Genomic DNA, 16,341 nt, shown 5'->3' on the forward strand with positions numbered 1-16,341 from the left:
AGAGCAGTGGGCTATGTTTCATACAAGAAAGGTTAACCATCAATTTTGTACCAGAAAGCCATTAATAACGAACTATATGGTAATGCAGTTGTTGGTAAACCAGTTATTACACAAGCACAGCTGCTCATTTAAGAACATGTTTCACACATAGCAAGAAATGATGGAAGCAAAATCATGCTGAGATTTTTATTCAAGTCTCAACTTAGTGATAGAAATGCTTTACCAATTTACATAGCACTAAAAACACCTGTTGTATGCATATGACAGAAAAATGGCAAAATAGGCTGCAGCTACATGAGATCTCAATAGCTTTTAAGGGCAGTTTTAAATCTGTACAGATATACCATTTATTATGCGAGTTACTTGAAAGCAGACACTATGGGGAGACGAGAGTGCAAGGTGTTCAACTCCACAGCAATTATAATTTTAGACAAAACTGTAGATGCAAATATTTGCAAACAAGGCTATAAAAAAGTAGGTGGACCTCAGTTGGAAAACAGTTTTAAGTGACTCACTTAATGGCTTTACATTTCAGACTGGATTAACTGGATCAAGACCAGATAATTAAAAAAATACACAACATAAAAGACTCACAAATAGTACTTAACCACTCTCACAGTGTCATACACTCAGACAAGAGGCCTTTGTGATGTTTTCTAGGCTTTATAATTTAAAAAAAAATGAAGATGAAGATGAAGCCGACAGATGCAAGGGCTGCACAAAATCTTCAAAGCGAAAAAACGGCATGGCTCCATTTCCACCCAATTCCCCCACAAGAATCAGTTTCATCTCGTCCTAGCCAAGACTAAATTCCGGTTAGAAGTGCTAAAAATGTAATCATTCAATATACATACAGCATGAAAGACAAAAGTAAGAGTTCATGTGGTAGAAAGAACAAAGTAGCCAGGAGCATGGGGTGCTGGGTGGGGGTCCAGGACGGGCTGAGTGTTGTAGAAAAGGAAAAGTACATTTCAGAAACAAAAGGGGTTTCGCGCAGCGCCACGAACTATCACACTAATAAGCTTTCCTTTTTACTGTGATAAATAATGGACCAAACGATTTGAGCAATGGGACCTTCCGGTTTGATATCAATATAGTACAAAATGTCCAAAAACATCTAATATGACGTAACAGATACTGTAGGAAACGCTGGGTGCATGTTTCAGTGTTGTTGGGCCAGGAGCACTGTATGACGTCAAACAAAGAGGCCACCATCTTTAGCACTTGGTCCACTGCAGTGGTGGTTAAGGGTCTTTCAGCTTTCTATAGCAGGTGGTTCCATCTCTGCAGAGATGGAGTTGTCTGCCTCTTCATACGTGTGAGTCAGTTGTTCAGCGGGGCTGTCTGGGCTCCGTCTAAAGACAAAGTACATTATCAGTCACAGGCACTTCTGTGCTTAAATTAAAATTACTTGCGTATTAAATAGGAAGGATGCTCACATAGGCTTTGCTATATTTAGCGAATGGGTCCCACTTATACACAAGTGCTACATCAAGATGTACATCGGTTCTGCTTAAAACTAAATGACGACATTTTTTCCAGAAGATTCCTATTTCTTTTTTATTTTCCATGAAACAAGATCTGCATTCACATCCTGTCAGTTGTCCGAGCCAATTGCAAGTAAAGTAAGTACTGTATATTCCTTCACATGGTATGTTCACCTGTTTGGACTTGAAGAAGCATCATTATTCTCCTCATGTGCAGGTGATTTTTGTGTTTCTTCTACCTCCATATCATCCTTTTTCTGTTCTGATTCCCCGTTCACTGGAGTGGAATCTAAAAAAAAAAAAAAGTAGATTAATTTTAGATTTAGATTAACGTAAGAGAAAAAATCCATAAAAAACAAAAACTAGAGGTAGGTAACGAAGAACCCAGATTAGCTTTTACTTGTGTTTTGCGTCTCCTTCTCATCATCTTCTGGTTGTTTGTCCTCTGATTTAGGTTTAGCTGCCACCTCTGGCTTGCCCACAAAGCGAAGTTTTAGCTTGTTGTAGACATCGCTAGCTTTTTCCATGACTGCAGTGCTGGCTTTATACCGCCGAATCTATATTGTCCGTAAGAAAGACAAACAAACAAACAAACACAATTATAAGACAACCTCTTCTCCAATTTTCAACACCTTTTTGGAGAAGCACTTTGAACAGAACAACAAAGATCAATTTACCATATTTGACGCTGTGTAAATGCACATTTGAGTGTATAAAATAAAATGCAACTAATCAATAAAATTAAACAAGTAAAGTCGCTATAATTTTATGTGGAATTATTAAAATGAAATACCGTAGACATGGTAAATCACAGTGTCCTGGTGTTTTTAATCATATGAGTGATGAGATTTTTACTTTTTTACTCCACTTTTCCCAAGTGTAATTTATAAAAAATAAAATGGTTATATTCTGAATAAAGCAGTATACATTATTAGTAAAGGTACAGTGTCAAATAGGACACCATGTCAAGTATATTTTTGCCATTATTTTAACTTTGTGGGTTATCATGTCTCAATGCAGGATGGGTTCACAAACATAAATGATTAAAAGCAGTCAAACAATAGATGCACCTTTTTCAGTGTGGCAATGACTTCAGCGTTCTTATGGAGGATCTGGCTGGTAACAGGCACAGCCTCAAGTTCTTCCAGGGCTTGTAGACACCGCTCTATGTCCTAAGAACACACAAACGCATCAAGATTCAGTTTTCATGCTGGCAGCCAGAAGGAAAATTATATTCAACCAAAATCATAGATGTCACTCACTGGGTTGTCCACTTTGAGTGCAAACTTTATGTCTGTGTGGAGCTTCTGTAGCCTTTCTTCTGGCGATGGCTCTGCATACGAACACAACGACACTCAACATGCTGCTCTGAATTACAACTTTCCCTCCAACAGAAACAATAATCATTATTGATCTTTACATTAAACTTTCCATGCAAATAAGTTTCCACCAGGCATAGCTCATTAGCCACAGTGACTGGTAAAACGGTGCTTGTGAAACCAAATGCGACTGTACTCGACACCGACCCTTTTTCTTTTCCACTTTCTTCTCTGGCACCTTCTCTGGTTTGCGTTTGGGTTTTTCGGGCTTAGACCTGTAGAGAGAGAGAGGCAACTCTGTGATCTGTGCACATCAAATTTTAATGAAGTTCTCCTAATGAAGTTTGCATACGGTAGTCTGTTCCCCATTGTGCGCTCACCTCGCTCTGGACTTCTCTTCTGACCGCCTGGCTTTCTTCTCTTTTAGCTCCTTCTCCTTTCGTTCTTTTCTCTCCTTCTCTTTCTTTATTCTTGCCTTCTTCTGGTTGTCGGGCTTTTTGGATGATTTCTTTACCTTTTTGATGGGAAAAGCACAAGACATTATATGTGTCAATAGCACATAAGGTCACCTGAATTCCCATTAGTTTGTATAAAGCAAAATGTGACAGATGATTTGCAGTTTAGATGACCAACATGTTTTTTGGGGTTTGTTCTTAATTTAGTGAGCGACTCTACCTCAGTGGGTGGTGGAGAATCAGAGTCTGAGGGCGCAGGGATCGGGGGTGGAGGGGGTTTCTTGGACTTCTTCAATGGGTGATCATCTACAGCTTCATCTGAGCTACTGCTGCTGTCACTGTCGCTCCCTTTTTTACCCTTTTCTTTGTCCTTTTTCTTTTTCTCGTCTTCCTCCTTCTCTCTCTCACGTAGCCTGCGGAGCTCCTCCGCCTCCTCCCTTTTCCGGCGCTCCTCCAGCTCTCGTCTGCGTTCCTCGTCTCGTTTCTTCCATTCACTGATGGTGTCAGGCTCACTGTCACTGAGAGAAAACACAGCAACCTTTACGTCGCCTTTTACAAAACGTACCTCACAATTCACATTACTGTTTTGAATTCATGGTGAACCAACAAGAAATATATCCCTAGGGCAGCCCGACCTGTCGCTGTCGGAGGATGATGAAGGGGCACGTTTTGCCGGGGTGGGTTTGGGTTTCCGTGCTCGAGGCTTTGGTGCAGGTTTCTCTATGGGTTGTAAAAAAAATAAGCACTGAGCACATTTACATAAGAAGGGCATAAAATCGTTCCTTTAATATCAAACAACATTCATTTCTAGACTTTTAGTTACACTGAAATTGATCCAATCTTAAACAAGGCTAAACACACACCTTTCTTGCGTGCCTGTGGGCCCTTCCGGGGAGGTGGATCTGAGTCTGATTCAGACTTTGAACCAGACTGAGATTCAGAGCCAGACAGAGCTGGTCGAGGCTTCTCGTCCTCTGACTCGCTGTCCACTACTTTCTTCTCCGACCCTGATCCAGAGTCTGAGTCTGAGTCAGACGAAGCCTTCTGCAACGTCAAAGATAAAGGGGGATTTGGAGTGAATGAAGGAGTTACTGTAAGAAAAAAAAAGGTTCTTATAATGTGTGAGGGGGGCTGATGGTTCACCTTTTTCTTCCCTCTACCTCCTACTTTCTTTCCACCTCGTCCTCCAGATTTCTTCTCTGGAGTAAAATCCTGTTGGAAAAACAAATGTGTAACATTCACAGTTGACTTCATATAGTCAAACCATGTTATGTATATATATGTGTGTGTGTGTGTGTGTGTGTGTGTGTGTGTGTGTGTGTGTGTGTATAATTACCTGGTCACTGTTTTTCCCAGAGTCAGACTCTGAAGGTGTGGGTTCTGATTCAGAGGGGGATCCGCTCTCCACATCTCGGTCACTGGATGAACCTCGAGCCTTTTTTGGAGGGGGAGGCCGCTAGAATAACAACAAGCACAAAAATAGAAAACTTTTACTCCATCGACTCTGTGATTGCAGCTTTTACATTTTTTACGCAGTCAGTTGTTTCTGTCAAACAATCTGATCTGTCAAGCTTGCACTCAAACCATGCAGATGAGTTCCATTAATCGTGGCTCATTAGTGCTTTTGTCATTGCTCTGATACGGCTACTGATATGAAGAAGGAAGCTACCTGTAATCAACTCCACCAAAGAGGTTGTGTCTTTGGTTCCGTTTGTTTGTTTGGATCACGGAAAAACTACAATTTTCATCAAACTTGGTGGGAGGCTGTAGCATGGGCCACGGAGGGACCCAGGAAATTTTGGAGCTGATTCTGATTCGGCTGACAAACAAGCAATGTTGACCAAACTGTAACACCAGTGTCCATGGCAAAGTGAATGGTGTGGTTCAACACAAACAAGCAACATAACACTTTTACATAACTCTAACCGTTTGGGAAATATATCCACACATATCACTCAGAGAGGAGTGGACTACTGACATTGTCAGGTCTACCCTCTCCGGGCACTCTTCTAGTTAGTGGTGTTTCTGCCACTTCTGACACCTGTTGGCGGCGTCATTCATATATAAACAGGCATATTCTCAGTAATATCAAAGCACTGATAATTTGTTGTGGTAACTTTGGTGCTGCTGATGGCTCTTGGTTGTATATTGTGACATTATACAGTTACAGTGTGATCTAAAGAGTTAACGATTTATTAGGTGACTAGACAAAGCACTGAATAGGCGGTTTAGTTTAACCCATGACTTATTTCCACTGACAGTGAAATAAAATGTCCATTACCTTAGATGGTGGTGGCTTTCGCTTCACTCCTGGCCCCCTTCCTTGGTCCTCACTCCCTGAATCTGAGTCAACCTCACTTCCAGAGTCTGCTTTCTGAGGCACCTTGGCTTCGTCGTCTTCCTCATCCTCGTCGCTTCCTCCTCCCGCATTGTTGCCCTCGCTGTCAGACGAGCTGGCTGGCTGCAGACAAGCCGTGACAAGAGGATTAATATAAATTTCTCACTTATAGGCAGTGCAGTCTACAAAGCCTGTCATAAAACCTCTAAATCCAGTCTCTCGGTTGGAACTGCTGCATTTTTAAGCAGTACTTTATGACATTTTTCCTTTCCTTGACAGCTCGTCTAGACAGTGAAATGAAACATGGGGACAGAGATGCAACAAAGTTCCCAAGTCAGGACTGAACAGTATATGTTATAAACAGCATCACACCTTAAACTGCTGGGCACCAGGTCGCCCTTGTCTGAACTGCAGCATTTCAATCAAAAGGCAAGACAAGACAAGTTAATTTGCACAACACCCTTCAAAAACCAAACATTTTTAAGTGACTCAAAAGTTACCATCTCGCGAGATCTACATGTGAGTTTTAGAACAATGAACATAAACCTTACTACTAATATCATTATGAGCAACAAATGAGCAGAAATGATTAGGAAAACCCTTCAGCTTTGTCACCATGAGTTAAAGTTAACTTCTAAGTCTACATTTATAGGATATTTTGGAGTATGAGATAACGTTGATTCATGGACGCTTCAAGATTTAGGATTTCTGATATCAGGGTAACTTACTACAGGTGGGGCACTGTAGGAGGCATGTGGATTGTTCTGGATCTCCCATAAACCTTCATTGAATCCCTTCCTTTTGTTGGGCTTCCCATAGCGTTCACTGTACTTTTCATAAGCAAAAAGGTCCTTCGCTGCAAGGAATGCTCTGTGAAACAAACACACAAGAAAAATGTGAACAATGAAACCCCAGTGCCATCATTAAACATCATGTTGTTTGCACTGACATTAGTGATGCTTTACACTAAGTTAAGAGCTCAGGACAGCAGACTGTGCCATCTAGTGTTAGATTAATATACTACAGGTGCCATCTTGTCAAACAGATGGTGTCTGATGCCAGATCAGACATATCAACACATCCCTCAAAAACATACTGCACGCTCAAAGTGGCATCAGTCAGCGGTCAATAGTGAACCTTTAGAGGAGAGTAAAACTAAAGGAAGGAGATTGACAAGTAATGGAGTGAGAGAAACGTAGTGATTTGAGTTTTTGGCACGCACCATTGCTTTCAAAAGAGGATATCACCTGATAAACAGATGAGTCAAGTGCCTACATTTAAAAGTGGCATGGTCAATTCAACCACACATAACAAAAGAGCAAACTCCACAACAAGCAATGACTTGCAGCCAATTTTATCATCACATACCCTCCTTTCAAATGGTTAAGAGAGCAAAATGCATCTGCAGCTATCTAAGTTTTGAAGAGGTCAGTGCACATCAGTGACACACCAGAACTTTCTCCACAGCACTGTACTGTACTCACGTTTCATGTGTCCCGAAGAAGAAAATTGGGATTTTATTAGGAGGGGGTTTCACTGCCCCATCAGCCACATCTTCGATCTGTAAACAAACCAGACTTTCAAGAACAAACCAGGCAGCAGAGAAAAGATTTCACACAAGGGACTCAAACATGATGGCACCGTGCACTGATGCAGGAAAACAAAGCACTGAAAATGTCCCCATAACTGATTGAAAGTGTGTGGATGTGTGCTACACAATAAACAGTTCTTATACTGACAGGGGGGCTTCTTATCCAGATAGAAACAGATGGAGTTATCCGAAATGGCATTTAATACACATATACATATAGACGTTAGCCTCGAGGCTGTTGCTCTCCATGTATATAAACGTTAGGCCAACAGCATATCGTGCACACTGCTCTGCTCGTACACTAACCGAGGGCCCGTGGGCCTGTCAGCCCAACAAAAAATGAAGTTATGTCTGTGTATGTGTGATGGGTATCCATGTTAGACAGTGCCGAGGATACACAGAGAAGCTTCTCCAGCGTCCCATGCAGAGCAGCTCATCCCCTCCGCCCCTCCGGCTGCTGCTAACGTTACTTGCTTACCCTGGCTGGCCAGTGGGGGTACCCCTTCATTTTAGCGAAGACCAGGTCTCCGGGCTGGAAGTTGTGCGGCATCGTCCCGCTCCTCTGTGCAGCCTTGATTTAAAAAGTATTCAGCTGCGTAGCCTTCCCGTGTCTCTCTCCGTTTGCTTTTTTTTTCAGGTCGACACGAAACCTGGAAACGATGGGGTTAGCTAGCAAGCTAACAGCGTACTGACGTTACCGCGAGAAGAGACAGCCGCGTGAAGATAGCTTCAAAACGCAGGGCACTTCCGGTGACATGTTCATACCAGATTTCAAATTAAAAGACCTTCTAAATCATCCCAGGACAGTGTAATAAAATGAAAATCGTCCTGGCAAATTAACTGATAGTGCTATAAAACAACCTCTACGGCCACACCATACAATATCACTATAAATGTACAAATGAAAGAAGGCTATATATATTTTGAATATGACCACCCTGGTAGGAGATTTAAAAAATAGCTACAATCATGTCCATTAATTCATACATCAGACACAAGAGGATCCCACTGAAAAGACCCAAGGCAAAGAACAACATGGTCATTTCCTATCAAGTCACACAATGCAGATCCTCAATAGCTTTCCAGAATAAGTGAAGCAGTTGGCTATGTGCAGATCTTTTGGATTCATGTCTCAGCAAATAAACACACTATAAAGACTCATTGCAAAGTGTGCATTCAATACATATTAGAATTAGAGGATAGTCCTAATTTTTTGGTTTCTATTCTCAAACTCTTCCAGTTTCATTGTTTATCCATTGTTGGTTTTACTTTATCTACCTACCTACTTGGCTTGGCATCCTTATCACTGCATTGAGATTAATCATTAAGTCTATCCATAATGTCAATTTGTTTTGTGTGCAAAACAATCAGCATAATCACTCATGTCACATTATGCCTCTCTTTCTCTGGCATGACAAAGACATCCAAATCAAACTTCCATACAAATAAAGTTCAATCTGAACAGGATAAATTGCATCTCAGTTGCCAAATAGTGCATGAAATGGACAAAGTCACCATGTATGTACAGGTTTGTATCAAATTCCATATGTTCCCGCGTTAATACTCACATCACATACGCACAGTGCACTATACAGGAAATTCATTATGCTTTCACGTGTTTCCGACTTACTTTTATTATTTTCTTTTTCATCTGTATTAGGTTTGTCCTAAATTGTATAAAAACATGAAATTTTTTTAAGAAAACGGAAATAGACAGAGCTGCATACATGTAAAAGCTAAAAACAAAATTTCAAGGCATTATAGATGCCCATAAAGGTTTCTGTGCTAATAATACAAAATCCATATTTGTCAGAAATATCATCAATTAATGTTTCTTTAAATTGAGCTAAAATACCAAATTACGTAAAGTTTCTGACTTTTATTCTACAAAGTAAAACATCCTTCTTTGTCATACAGGAAATACAATCGTGCGACGTCGTGAAAAGCTTCACTGATCCGGATGCAGCAGCCTGGTCGTCTCCACTGGATATGACAACCACAGCGGAAGTCCCGCCTGTGCTGCCTCGTCATTGGCTGACTCGCGATCAGTTTCCTATGCACCCAATAACAGATTACAGTGTGGAAGGCAGCGCTGACCTCCCCCCGGATTCACCTCTAATCAGAAGCCATGTTTCGCTCTTTTCGACGCGTCCAGCAGTTTAACTGCAACCCCCTGACTTTGCAGAGACTCGGCGTCAACTCCAAACTCTTCATCTGCACGTCCAGAATGGCCAGTTCAGAGTACAGGCTCGAGCGGGACACATTTGGTGAGCTCAAGGTCCCAGCTGACAAGTACTACGGTGCCCAGACTGTCAGATCCACCATGAACTTCAAGATTGGGGGTCCAAGTGAGAGAATGCCAATCCAAGTGATCAAGGCCTTTGGGGTCCTGAAGAGAGCAGCTGCTGAGGTGAACAAGGAGTACGGCCTCAACCCAAAGATAGCAGACGCAATCGTCCAGGCTGCAGATGAGGTATCAGCAGGTAAACTGGATGATCATTTCCCTCTGGTGGTGTGGCAGACTGGATCTGGGACTCAGAGCAACATGAACGTCAATGAGGTGATCAGCAACAGAGCTATTGAGATCATGGGAGGACAGCTCGGCTCCAAAGATCCCGTCCACCCCAATGACCATGTCAACAAGAGCCAGAGCTCCAATGACACCTTCCCCACCGCCATGCACATTGCTGCTGCCACAGAGGTGCACCACGTCCTGCTGCCCGGCCTGCAGACGCTGCACGACGCCCTGGCTGCCAAGGCAGAAGAGTTCAAAGATATCATCAAGATTGGACGCACACACACTCAGGACGCTGTGCCTCTCTCCCTCGGGCAGGAGTTCGGCGGTTACGTCCAGCAGGTGAAGTACAGCATTGAGAGAGTGAAGGCCGCCATGCCCAGGGTGTATGAGCTGGCAGCAGGAGGCACAGCAGTGGGGACAGGACTCAACACCCGCATCGGCTTCGCTGAGAAAGTAGCCTCCACTGTCGCCTCCCTCACAGGCCTGCCGTTTGTGACAGCTCCCAACAAGTTTGAAGCTCTGGCAGCCCACGACGCCCTGGTGGAGCTGAGCGGAGCGCTGAACACAGTGGCTGTCAGCATGATGAAGATCGCCAACGACGTTCGCTTCTTGGGGTCAGGACCCCGCTCCGGCCTGGGAGAGCTCATCTTACCAGAGAACGAACCGGGAAGCAGCATCATGCCAGGAAAGGTCAACCCCACCCAGTGTGAGGCCATGACCATGGTCGCAGCCCAGGTAATGGGGAACCACGTCGCGGTCACCATCGGAGGCAGCAACGGACACTTCGAGCTCAACGTCTTCAAACCCATGATGATCAAGAATGTGCTGAACTCAGCCCGGCTGCTCGGAGACGCATCAGTGTCCTTCACCAACAACTGCGTGGTGGGCATCCAGGCCAACACTGAGAGGATCAACAAGCTCATGAACGAGTCCCTCATGCTGGTCACTGCGCTCAACCCACACATTGGTTATGACAAAGCAGCCACCATCGCCAAGACCGCTCACAAGAAAGGCTCTACGCTGAAGGCCGTGGCTGTGGAGCTGGGCTACCTGACCGAGGAGCAGTTTGACCAGTGGGTGAAGCCAAGTGACATGCTGGGGCCAAAGTGAACTCTGCAAGACACGAAGCACTACAAAACACAGAAAAATACCCTGTGAACTGTACGAACTAAACATTCTCTGAATCCTGAACATCTCTCGTCTCTTAATAAACGTTTTGAGAATCCTCTGCTGTTGTTTGATGCAGCTTCTTATTCTCACTGTTTTGCATACTGGTAAAACTTACTGTTGAACACTTCTATATTAGTGGTGGTCAAACAGTAAAGCCACACTTTACAGACTTGCGTATGTGAGGATGCTACCCCACTCAGATCTGTCACACAACCAAGTATATTTTACTGTCAATTCAACTTTTTCTCTGTGTGTGTGTGTGTACCAGCTTGTTGGTTTTTTGGTATTTAAAGTCTTAAGTGCTGATTTGACTATTAGTTGGTACCTTTACAATAGTTCATGTGTTCACACTGTGCCATCCCAAATGCGCCAACATGCACTACATATGTGACTTGTCTGTTCTGGTTTACAGTATGATATATTTACATTAAATATGCAATTCATTAAAAAGCAAGAATTTTCTGGTTTCTGACTTTTTCCCCTCAAAAATATTGTTTATACACTCATGTATGCAATGTCAGCTGATGAATGAATGCAATCTTTGAAACAACCAGATTTATGTGGTGAAATCCTTTTATTTGTATATATCAGGAGTTACGACAAAAGAAAGACTCACCATAAGGAGAACATATTTTAATTGTAAATATATGAAAACTAGCAAAGAAACTTAAAAAATGTGGCGTGCAAGATTTTTGTACAAGCGGTAAAGAAAACAAAATGCACATTTGCTCCTCGTCTATTTGGTCCAGCTGACCTTGGGAATATCATAATGTTCTGTCAGGTTGTCCAGGTGACGATTGAAATCCTGCAAAGAAAATACACTTACTTTTGTTGACATTTTTCTGTTCGTGAAGTTGAAATAATTTCAGCTGCAACATGGATTCTACCGACATAAATGCACTCCTTTTGGACTGAATGATACCATGTCAGATCTCCCATGACTTACCTCGACTCTGAGTTTGTGTGTCTTTGATGCTTTGTTCAAAATCCTCTCCATTTGCTTCAGGGAAAAAGACAGAGAGAAAAAAAATGAATGAAAAAACACCTTGAAAATGTTTTAGGTCAGTAGACATGTTGATCAGCTTACCAACTAAGAGAAGACACCATGTTCACGTGCTTCACAATGTTATGATGCAACATTCACTGTCTCGTATAATGAACTTTGTCCTTTGAGTCAAAAAGGGCGTATAAACACCAATACCACTTATGTAATAATGAAACATTATTAACTACAACACTGAGCTACCAAAGTCTATCATGAAACCATTTCAAATTGGGATTATCTTATGCTAAGAGTGAAAACAGACATCCATCTCTCTCTCTCTGGTATTTCCAATACAATCAGTACTTCGTTGGAACAGGAAAGTTCAAAACAGCAGAAAAGTTCATCTACAACCCACTTGGATAATTAGGTGTTTTTGTTCCGTGGCAGCATTGCTGGTTTGGAGCTTCATTTGTCATACTGTATGCCTGGATAAATTCCTGCCGCAAAGGTATTTTGGATTTCTCTTCTAATGTTTGTAAAAATGTAATATTATTATAAATCAATATTTATTATATATTAATAGTTTGGCTAGTGTCATTTGTTCTTACAACAACCCCTCTCTGTGCTTCTGCTGCAAAATGGTTTGCTTATTGGTCGCTCATACTAATGGAGCATATCGGCTGATAGCGGTCAAGCATTTTTACCAATTTAATCAATAGTTCACTTTTGGTAAGTTTGGCATCTCCAACCTGTTAAAAACCTTTTATTAGCCATGCCTCTGTGTCAAATCCTTGACAAATTACTGCAGCTCTTTAATGATGAACTATAACTTACCCTCTTCTCTTGCATCTTGTCAAATGCAACTTGTGCCGGTGTCCTCTTGTCAATGTAAGCTTTCTTTGTTTTCGTCTCCTCATCTTTTTGACTGGTCACGACCTGCTCCAGGCGATGCTTACTCTCCTTATCCTTCTTCTTCTTCCTGAAAAATAAAAAAATCCAATGCCCTATGTGGTTTAATTTCAACGAATGCAAATCTTTTGAATTATTATCTTGCCCTCTTTATACCTCACACAGTGAACTGGTAAAGAACATTCTTGCACCAGAAATTGGGTGGAAAAATTAAGATATTTGGATCACATTAGCAGGAACGATCCATGTGATGACGACAATGGTGCTACGGCTACGCCAGTGTTTTCGCAAGCCAATATGCTGGCACACAAAGTTCATGTGTGTACAGAAAAGGCTGAAGCTGCCCTTTGTAGAGCCTACTGTACTCCTCTTTGTACAGCACACTTGTGGTGCAGTTACAGTAAAGCAAGAATGAAAAAGCTTCTGGTGGCACATAATGATGCATTCACAATCCTGCTAAAACTCGCAAGATGGACAAGTGCAAGTCATATGTTTGTGACTAGGAAAGGAACCCGTTTTTAATGCTGTATTAAGGAACTTCATTTACAATTTAAGTGCAAACTAACTGATCAAAAAAAAAAATTCGATCATTATTCTGATTTAGCTAGCTAAGAAGCAATAGCTTTGCTAAATCTCTAGCACTCCTCAGTATCACCGTAAACAGTATTGAAGTCACAGATGAAACAAGTGTTGTCCAGTGTAAAACTGAATGAATTTGCCAAAATATTATTTCATAGCTTTCTCAAAATCTTAGAAAATGTTAAGGTGACGTTATGTTTACCTATTAGCAAACAGGCTAACAATAGCTTCTCCTGAAAACCAGAAGCTTCGATTAGCCGCGACTGTCAATTGAAGTGTTTTAGTCTATTTAAACGCGTCGCCTCTTACAGGAAAATGTTACCAAAATGCCACAAGACTCACTTTTTACCAGCTGAAATATCCCCAAGACCTTTTAATTTCAGGGCACTCTTCTGGGCCGTAGCGTACTCAGACATCTTGGAAGCTCTCGGTGTCGTCTTCTTCTTCCGCCTCCTCTTCTTCTTCTGTTATTGTTATTAAAGCACCTGGCGCATGCGCAGCAGTGCTGCCACCTGTCGGCTGAAGATGAAGCGACCAGAGCGCACAGCTCAGTCACCCTGCAGTGCGTCTTCCCGTCCGGAGAGGAGCAGTAGATTATTTCCACAGAGCAAGACACAAAGCAGAGAGCGGAAGTTGAAGGAACCGGTGAATGTCAAACTGTAGCATGGTGGGCTGCGTTTTTAAGTAACCTGCGGTAAAGGAAAAAAATGTCAGGTTACAGTTTATTTAGGATAGTCACGTTAACAAAATGTCTCACAAACAATGCCACAACGTTTTTGTGCAGGACGAACACACTAAACAGAGCACAGACATGCGGATATGCCAAAAAAGCTGGTGAGTAAACCATCTCTATTTAGCTTGTCTCAGTGTTAAGTTGTGACACGTTTAGTTTACTCCACAGTATGTGGTTGAACAAGTGGTGCATAATTGCCTTTTACATGATTGTTTTCACAGTTCGTCCACCAGCCTAAATCACCTTTATCTGCATACCAGCTCATCATAATCAGCATGTCTCTATAGCTGTGGTTTTCAGCCTTTTTCGCCCTTAGGCACACCCTTATGAACATGACATTTCCAAGGAACACTAGTTTTATAACTATTGATGTATGTTGATTGATGTATTGGTGTATGCATCATCATAGATATGGAATATATTGTATTAAAATGCACATTCAAGCTGCATTATATTGCAAATAGATAAGGCAAAAGAGATCTGGACCACACAGAAACACCACATAACGCTAGAAGTGTAGTGACTGCTATGAAATATGGATAACACTGTGCATCCATTCATTTTATAACATTTGCTCCTTAAATGTGTACTTTCTGAAATGCCTGAATAGGACGTTTAAGGGACAAAATTCCACGGCACACAGTTTGAGAAGCACCGTACGAAAGAGATGCAGTCATTGCAAGTATGTCTGTCTCTGCAGCGGCCAAAGGGAAAGGCAAAGGCATGGTGAAAGAACAGTTCAAAGGTCCAGAGGTGTGTAAAGACGCGGCCAGACTTACGTCTTCTGCAGTAGGAGTCAATGTTTTGAAGCAGGGGGAGGACCCCCAGCTGAAGCCTCCTGAGCAATACCCAGAGTGGTGAGGGCACATGTTTCTTTTATTTCTGCCACTTTTTTATGATTTAGAGTTAACTCTTTCTGTATTCTGTCATGGTACTTTGTTGTGAGGAAATTTCTTTTCCTCCTTTTCGTGATATTTGTTGAGAAAAGCTGGTTAGAAATTCATAAGTAAATGTACCCTTCTGTAGCTGAAAACTGCACATATTTCACCTAAATAATATTGTGAATTCATGTTCACATCTTTAGAGATAAATCATTGCATGTTGCCTATAGCATCTACATAGTTTATTTTTCTTTCTGTAATGTTCTGATTGTCCTCTTCTTTTATCGTCCTCTCAGGTTGTTCCAGTTAAACCTGGGAGCGCCCAAAAAGCTGCATGAGATGGACTCGGACACATTGGAATACTGGAATCGTCTGAGGAAGGAAAACATTTGGCGTTTCAACAGACTACACAAAGGAAAGAAGTTTTAGGCCTTCACTGGACTGGCAGACAGCATCTCCGTGTGCAGCGGGATGCTTCAGACTCTGTGGACTGAATAACCTGACAATAACCTCCTGCGTGATATATCATCAGACCTTTTTTTTTTTTTTTTTTGCCACTTCCAGCGAGTCATTTGAAATGTGCAGTCTGTGGCTCTCTCAGTACTTGAAAGATAGATCATTGTGTGTTAAAATGGGGGTTTAATATATGACCCAATGTTACCAGAGTAATGCCTACAGAAACACAAAAAAAAGCAACACCTTAAGTTTAAGAAAGGTAGTTCTTGACCTTGGAGACAGTAGTTGGCAAAACAACCTCACCACAGGGTCAATTTTCGTTCTGGAGCTTTCACCTGTTTTTTTAATACCTTCAGCAGATTGTATGCACCTAGTTGTCATGAAAATATAGACGCTCATATTTCTGAGATTGAACAGCTACTAAATGGACCGTGTGGTGAGATTGTCAGTTTCAGAAAGGTAGTGTTGTACAGTATACGTCGCAAGGACACTAATACTGCATTGGACTGATATATGTATATGTGTTCATGTTTGGTTTTGTCTGTACCTGAAGAGACTAGGCTTGCTGATATTTCCACCAAACACTGTCACTATTTGTTGTTTTCTCAGACTCACAATGAATAAATCTGAATACATAAACATGCCGATTATCTTGTCTTGTACTCTTGCTGACTGCCTCACAGCTTCAGTCAGCACCACAGTATTAAATCTGGCACCACTCTCCAATGAGGCACCTTTTATACACTCTAATTATGAATCAATAAATCATTTACATTCATTTTGAATATCACCTTTAAGATTACCAATAAGACAAACATGGGGATTTTACAGGTTTGTCATTTAATAGAAATGGATCATCTTCTGTGAAAGCCGGGCTCAATAAACAAGGTTGCTATGACAACGCTTCATGCAAAGGGGGG

At 41.8% G+C, this 16,341-nt stretch overlaps 4 protein-coding genes across 4 annotated transcripts; 2 read left to right on the forward strand and 2 right to left on the reverse strand.

Moving 5' to 3' along the window:
• Nucleotides 1-188: 188 nt before the first annotated feature.
• hdgfl2 (HDGF like 2) lies at nucleotides 189-7,866 on the reverse strand. The gene is made up of 16 exons (XM_070832009.1): nucleotides 7,669-7,866; nucleotides 7,084-7,160; nucleotides 6,328-6,469; nucleotides 5,543-5,722; nucleotides 4,598-4,717; nucleotides 4,405-4,473; nucleotides 4,125-4,305; nucleotides 3,897-3,981; nucleotides 3,482-3,779; nucleotides 3,187-3,320; nucleotides 3,014-3,081; nucleotides 2,750-2,820; nucleotides 2,558-2,659; nucleotides 1,888-2,044; nucleotides 1,662-1,776; nucleotides 189-1,355 (listed from the first exon to the last, which is right to left on the reverse strand). Exons 1-16 carry the CDS (start codon nucleotides 7,738-7,740, stop codon nucleotides 1,256-1,258), a joined length of 1,971 nt encoding a protein of 656 aa, XP_070688110.1. The 5' UTR covers nucleotides 7,741-7,866; the 3' UTR covers nucleotides 189-1,255.
• Nucleotides 7,867-9,267: 1,401 nt separating this feature from the next.
• On the forward strand, nucleotides 9,268-10,936 carry fh (fumarate hydratase). The gene has a single exon (XM_070832287.1). It carries the CDS (start codon nucleotides 9,319-9,321, stop codon nucleotides 10,816-10,818), a length of 1,500 nt encoding a protein of 499 aa, XP_070688388.1. The 5' UTR covers nucleotides 9,268-9,318; the 3' UTR covers nucleotides 10,819-10,936.
• Nucleotides 10,937-11,433: 497 nt separating this feature from the next.
• fam32a (family with sequence similarity 32 member A) lies at nucleotides 11,434-13,817 on the reverse strand. The gene is made up of 4 exons (XM_070832288.1): nucleotides 13,694-13,817; nucleotides 12,698-12,842; nucleotides 11,825-11,878; nucleotides 11,434-11,683 (listed from the first exon to the last, which is right to left on the reverse strand). Exons 1-4 carry the CDS (start codon nucleotides 13,765-13,767, stop codon nucleotides 11,615-11,617), a joined length of 342 nt encoding a protein of 113 aa, XP_070688389.1. The 5' UTR covers nucleotides 13,768-13,817; the 3' UTR covers nucleotides 11,434-11,614.
• A 152-nt stretch (nucleotides 13,818-13,969) lies between these two features.
• Nucleotides 13,970-16,047, forward strand: mrpl54 (mitochondrial ribosomal protein L54). The gene is made up of 3 exons (XM_070832611.1): nucleotides 13,970-14,185; nucleotides 14,785-14,941; nucleotides 15,262-16,047. The coding sequence occupies exons 1-3, from the start codon at nucleotides 14,059-14,061 to the stop codon at nucleotides 15,392-15,394; spliced, it is 417 nt and encodes a 138-aa protein (XP_070688712.1). The 5' UTR covers nucleotides 13,970-14,058; the 3' UTR covers nucleotides 15,395-16,047.
• The last annotated feature ends 294 nt before the right edge of the window (nucleotides 16,048-16,341 follow it).

Source organism: Pempheris klunzingeri, chromosome 6, assembly GCF_042242105.1.
Source record: "Pempheris klunzingeri isolate RE-2024b chromosome 6, fPemKlu1.hap1, whole genome shotgun sequence".
Classification (NCBI taxonomy): Eukaryota; Metazoa; Chordata; class Actinopteri; order Acropomatiformes; family Pempheridae; genus Pempheris; species Pempheris klunzingeri.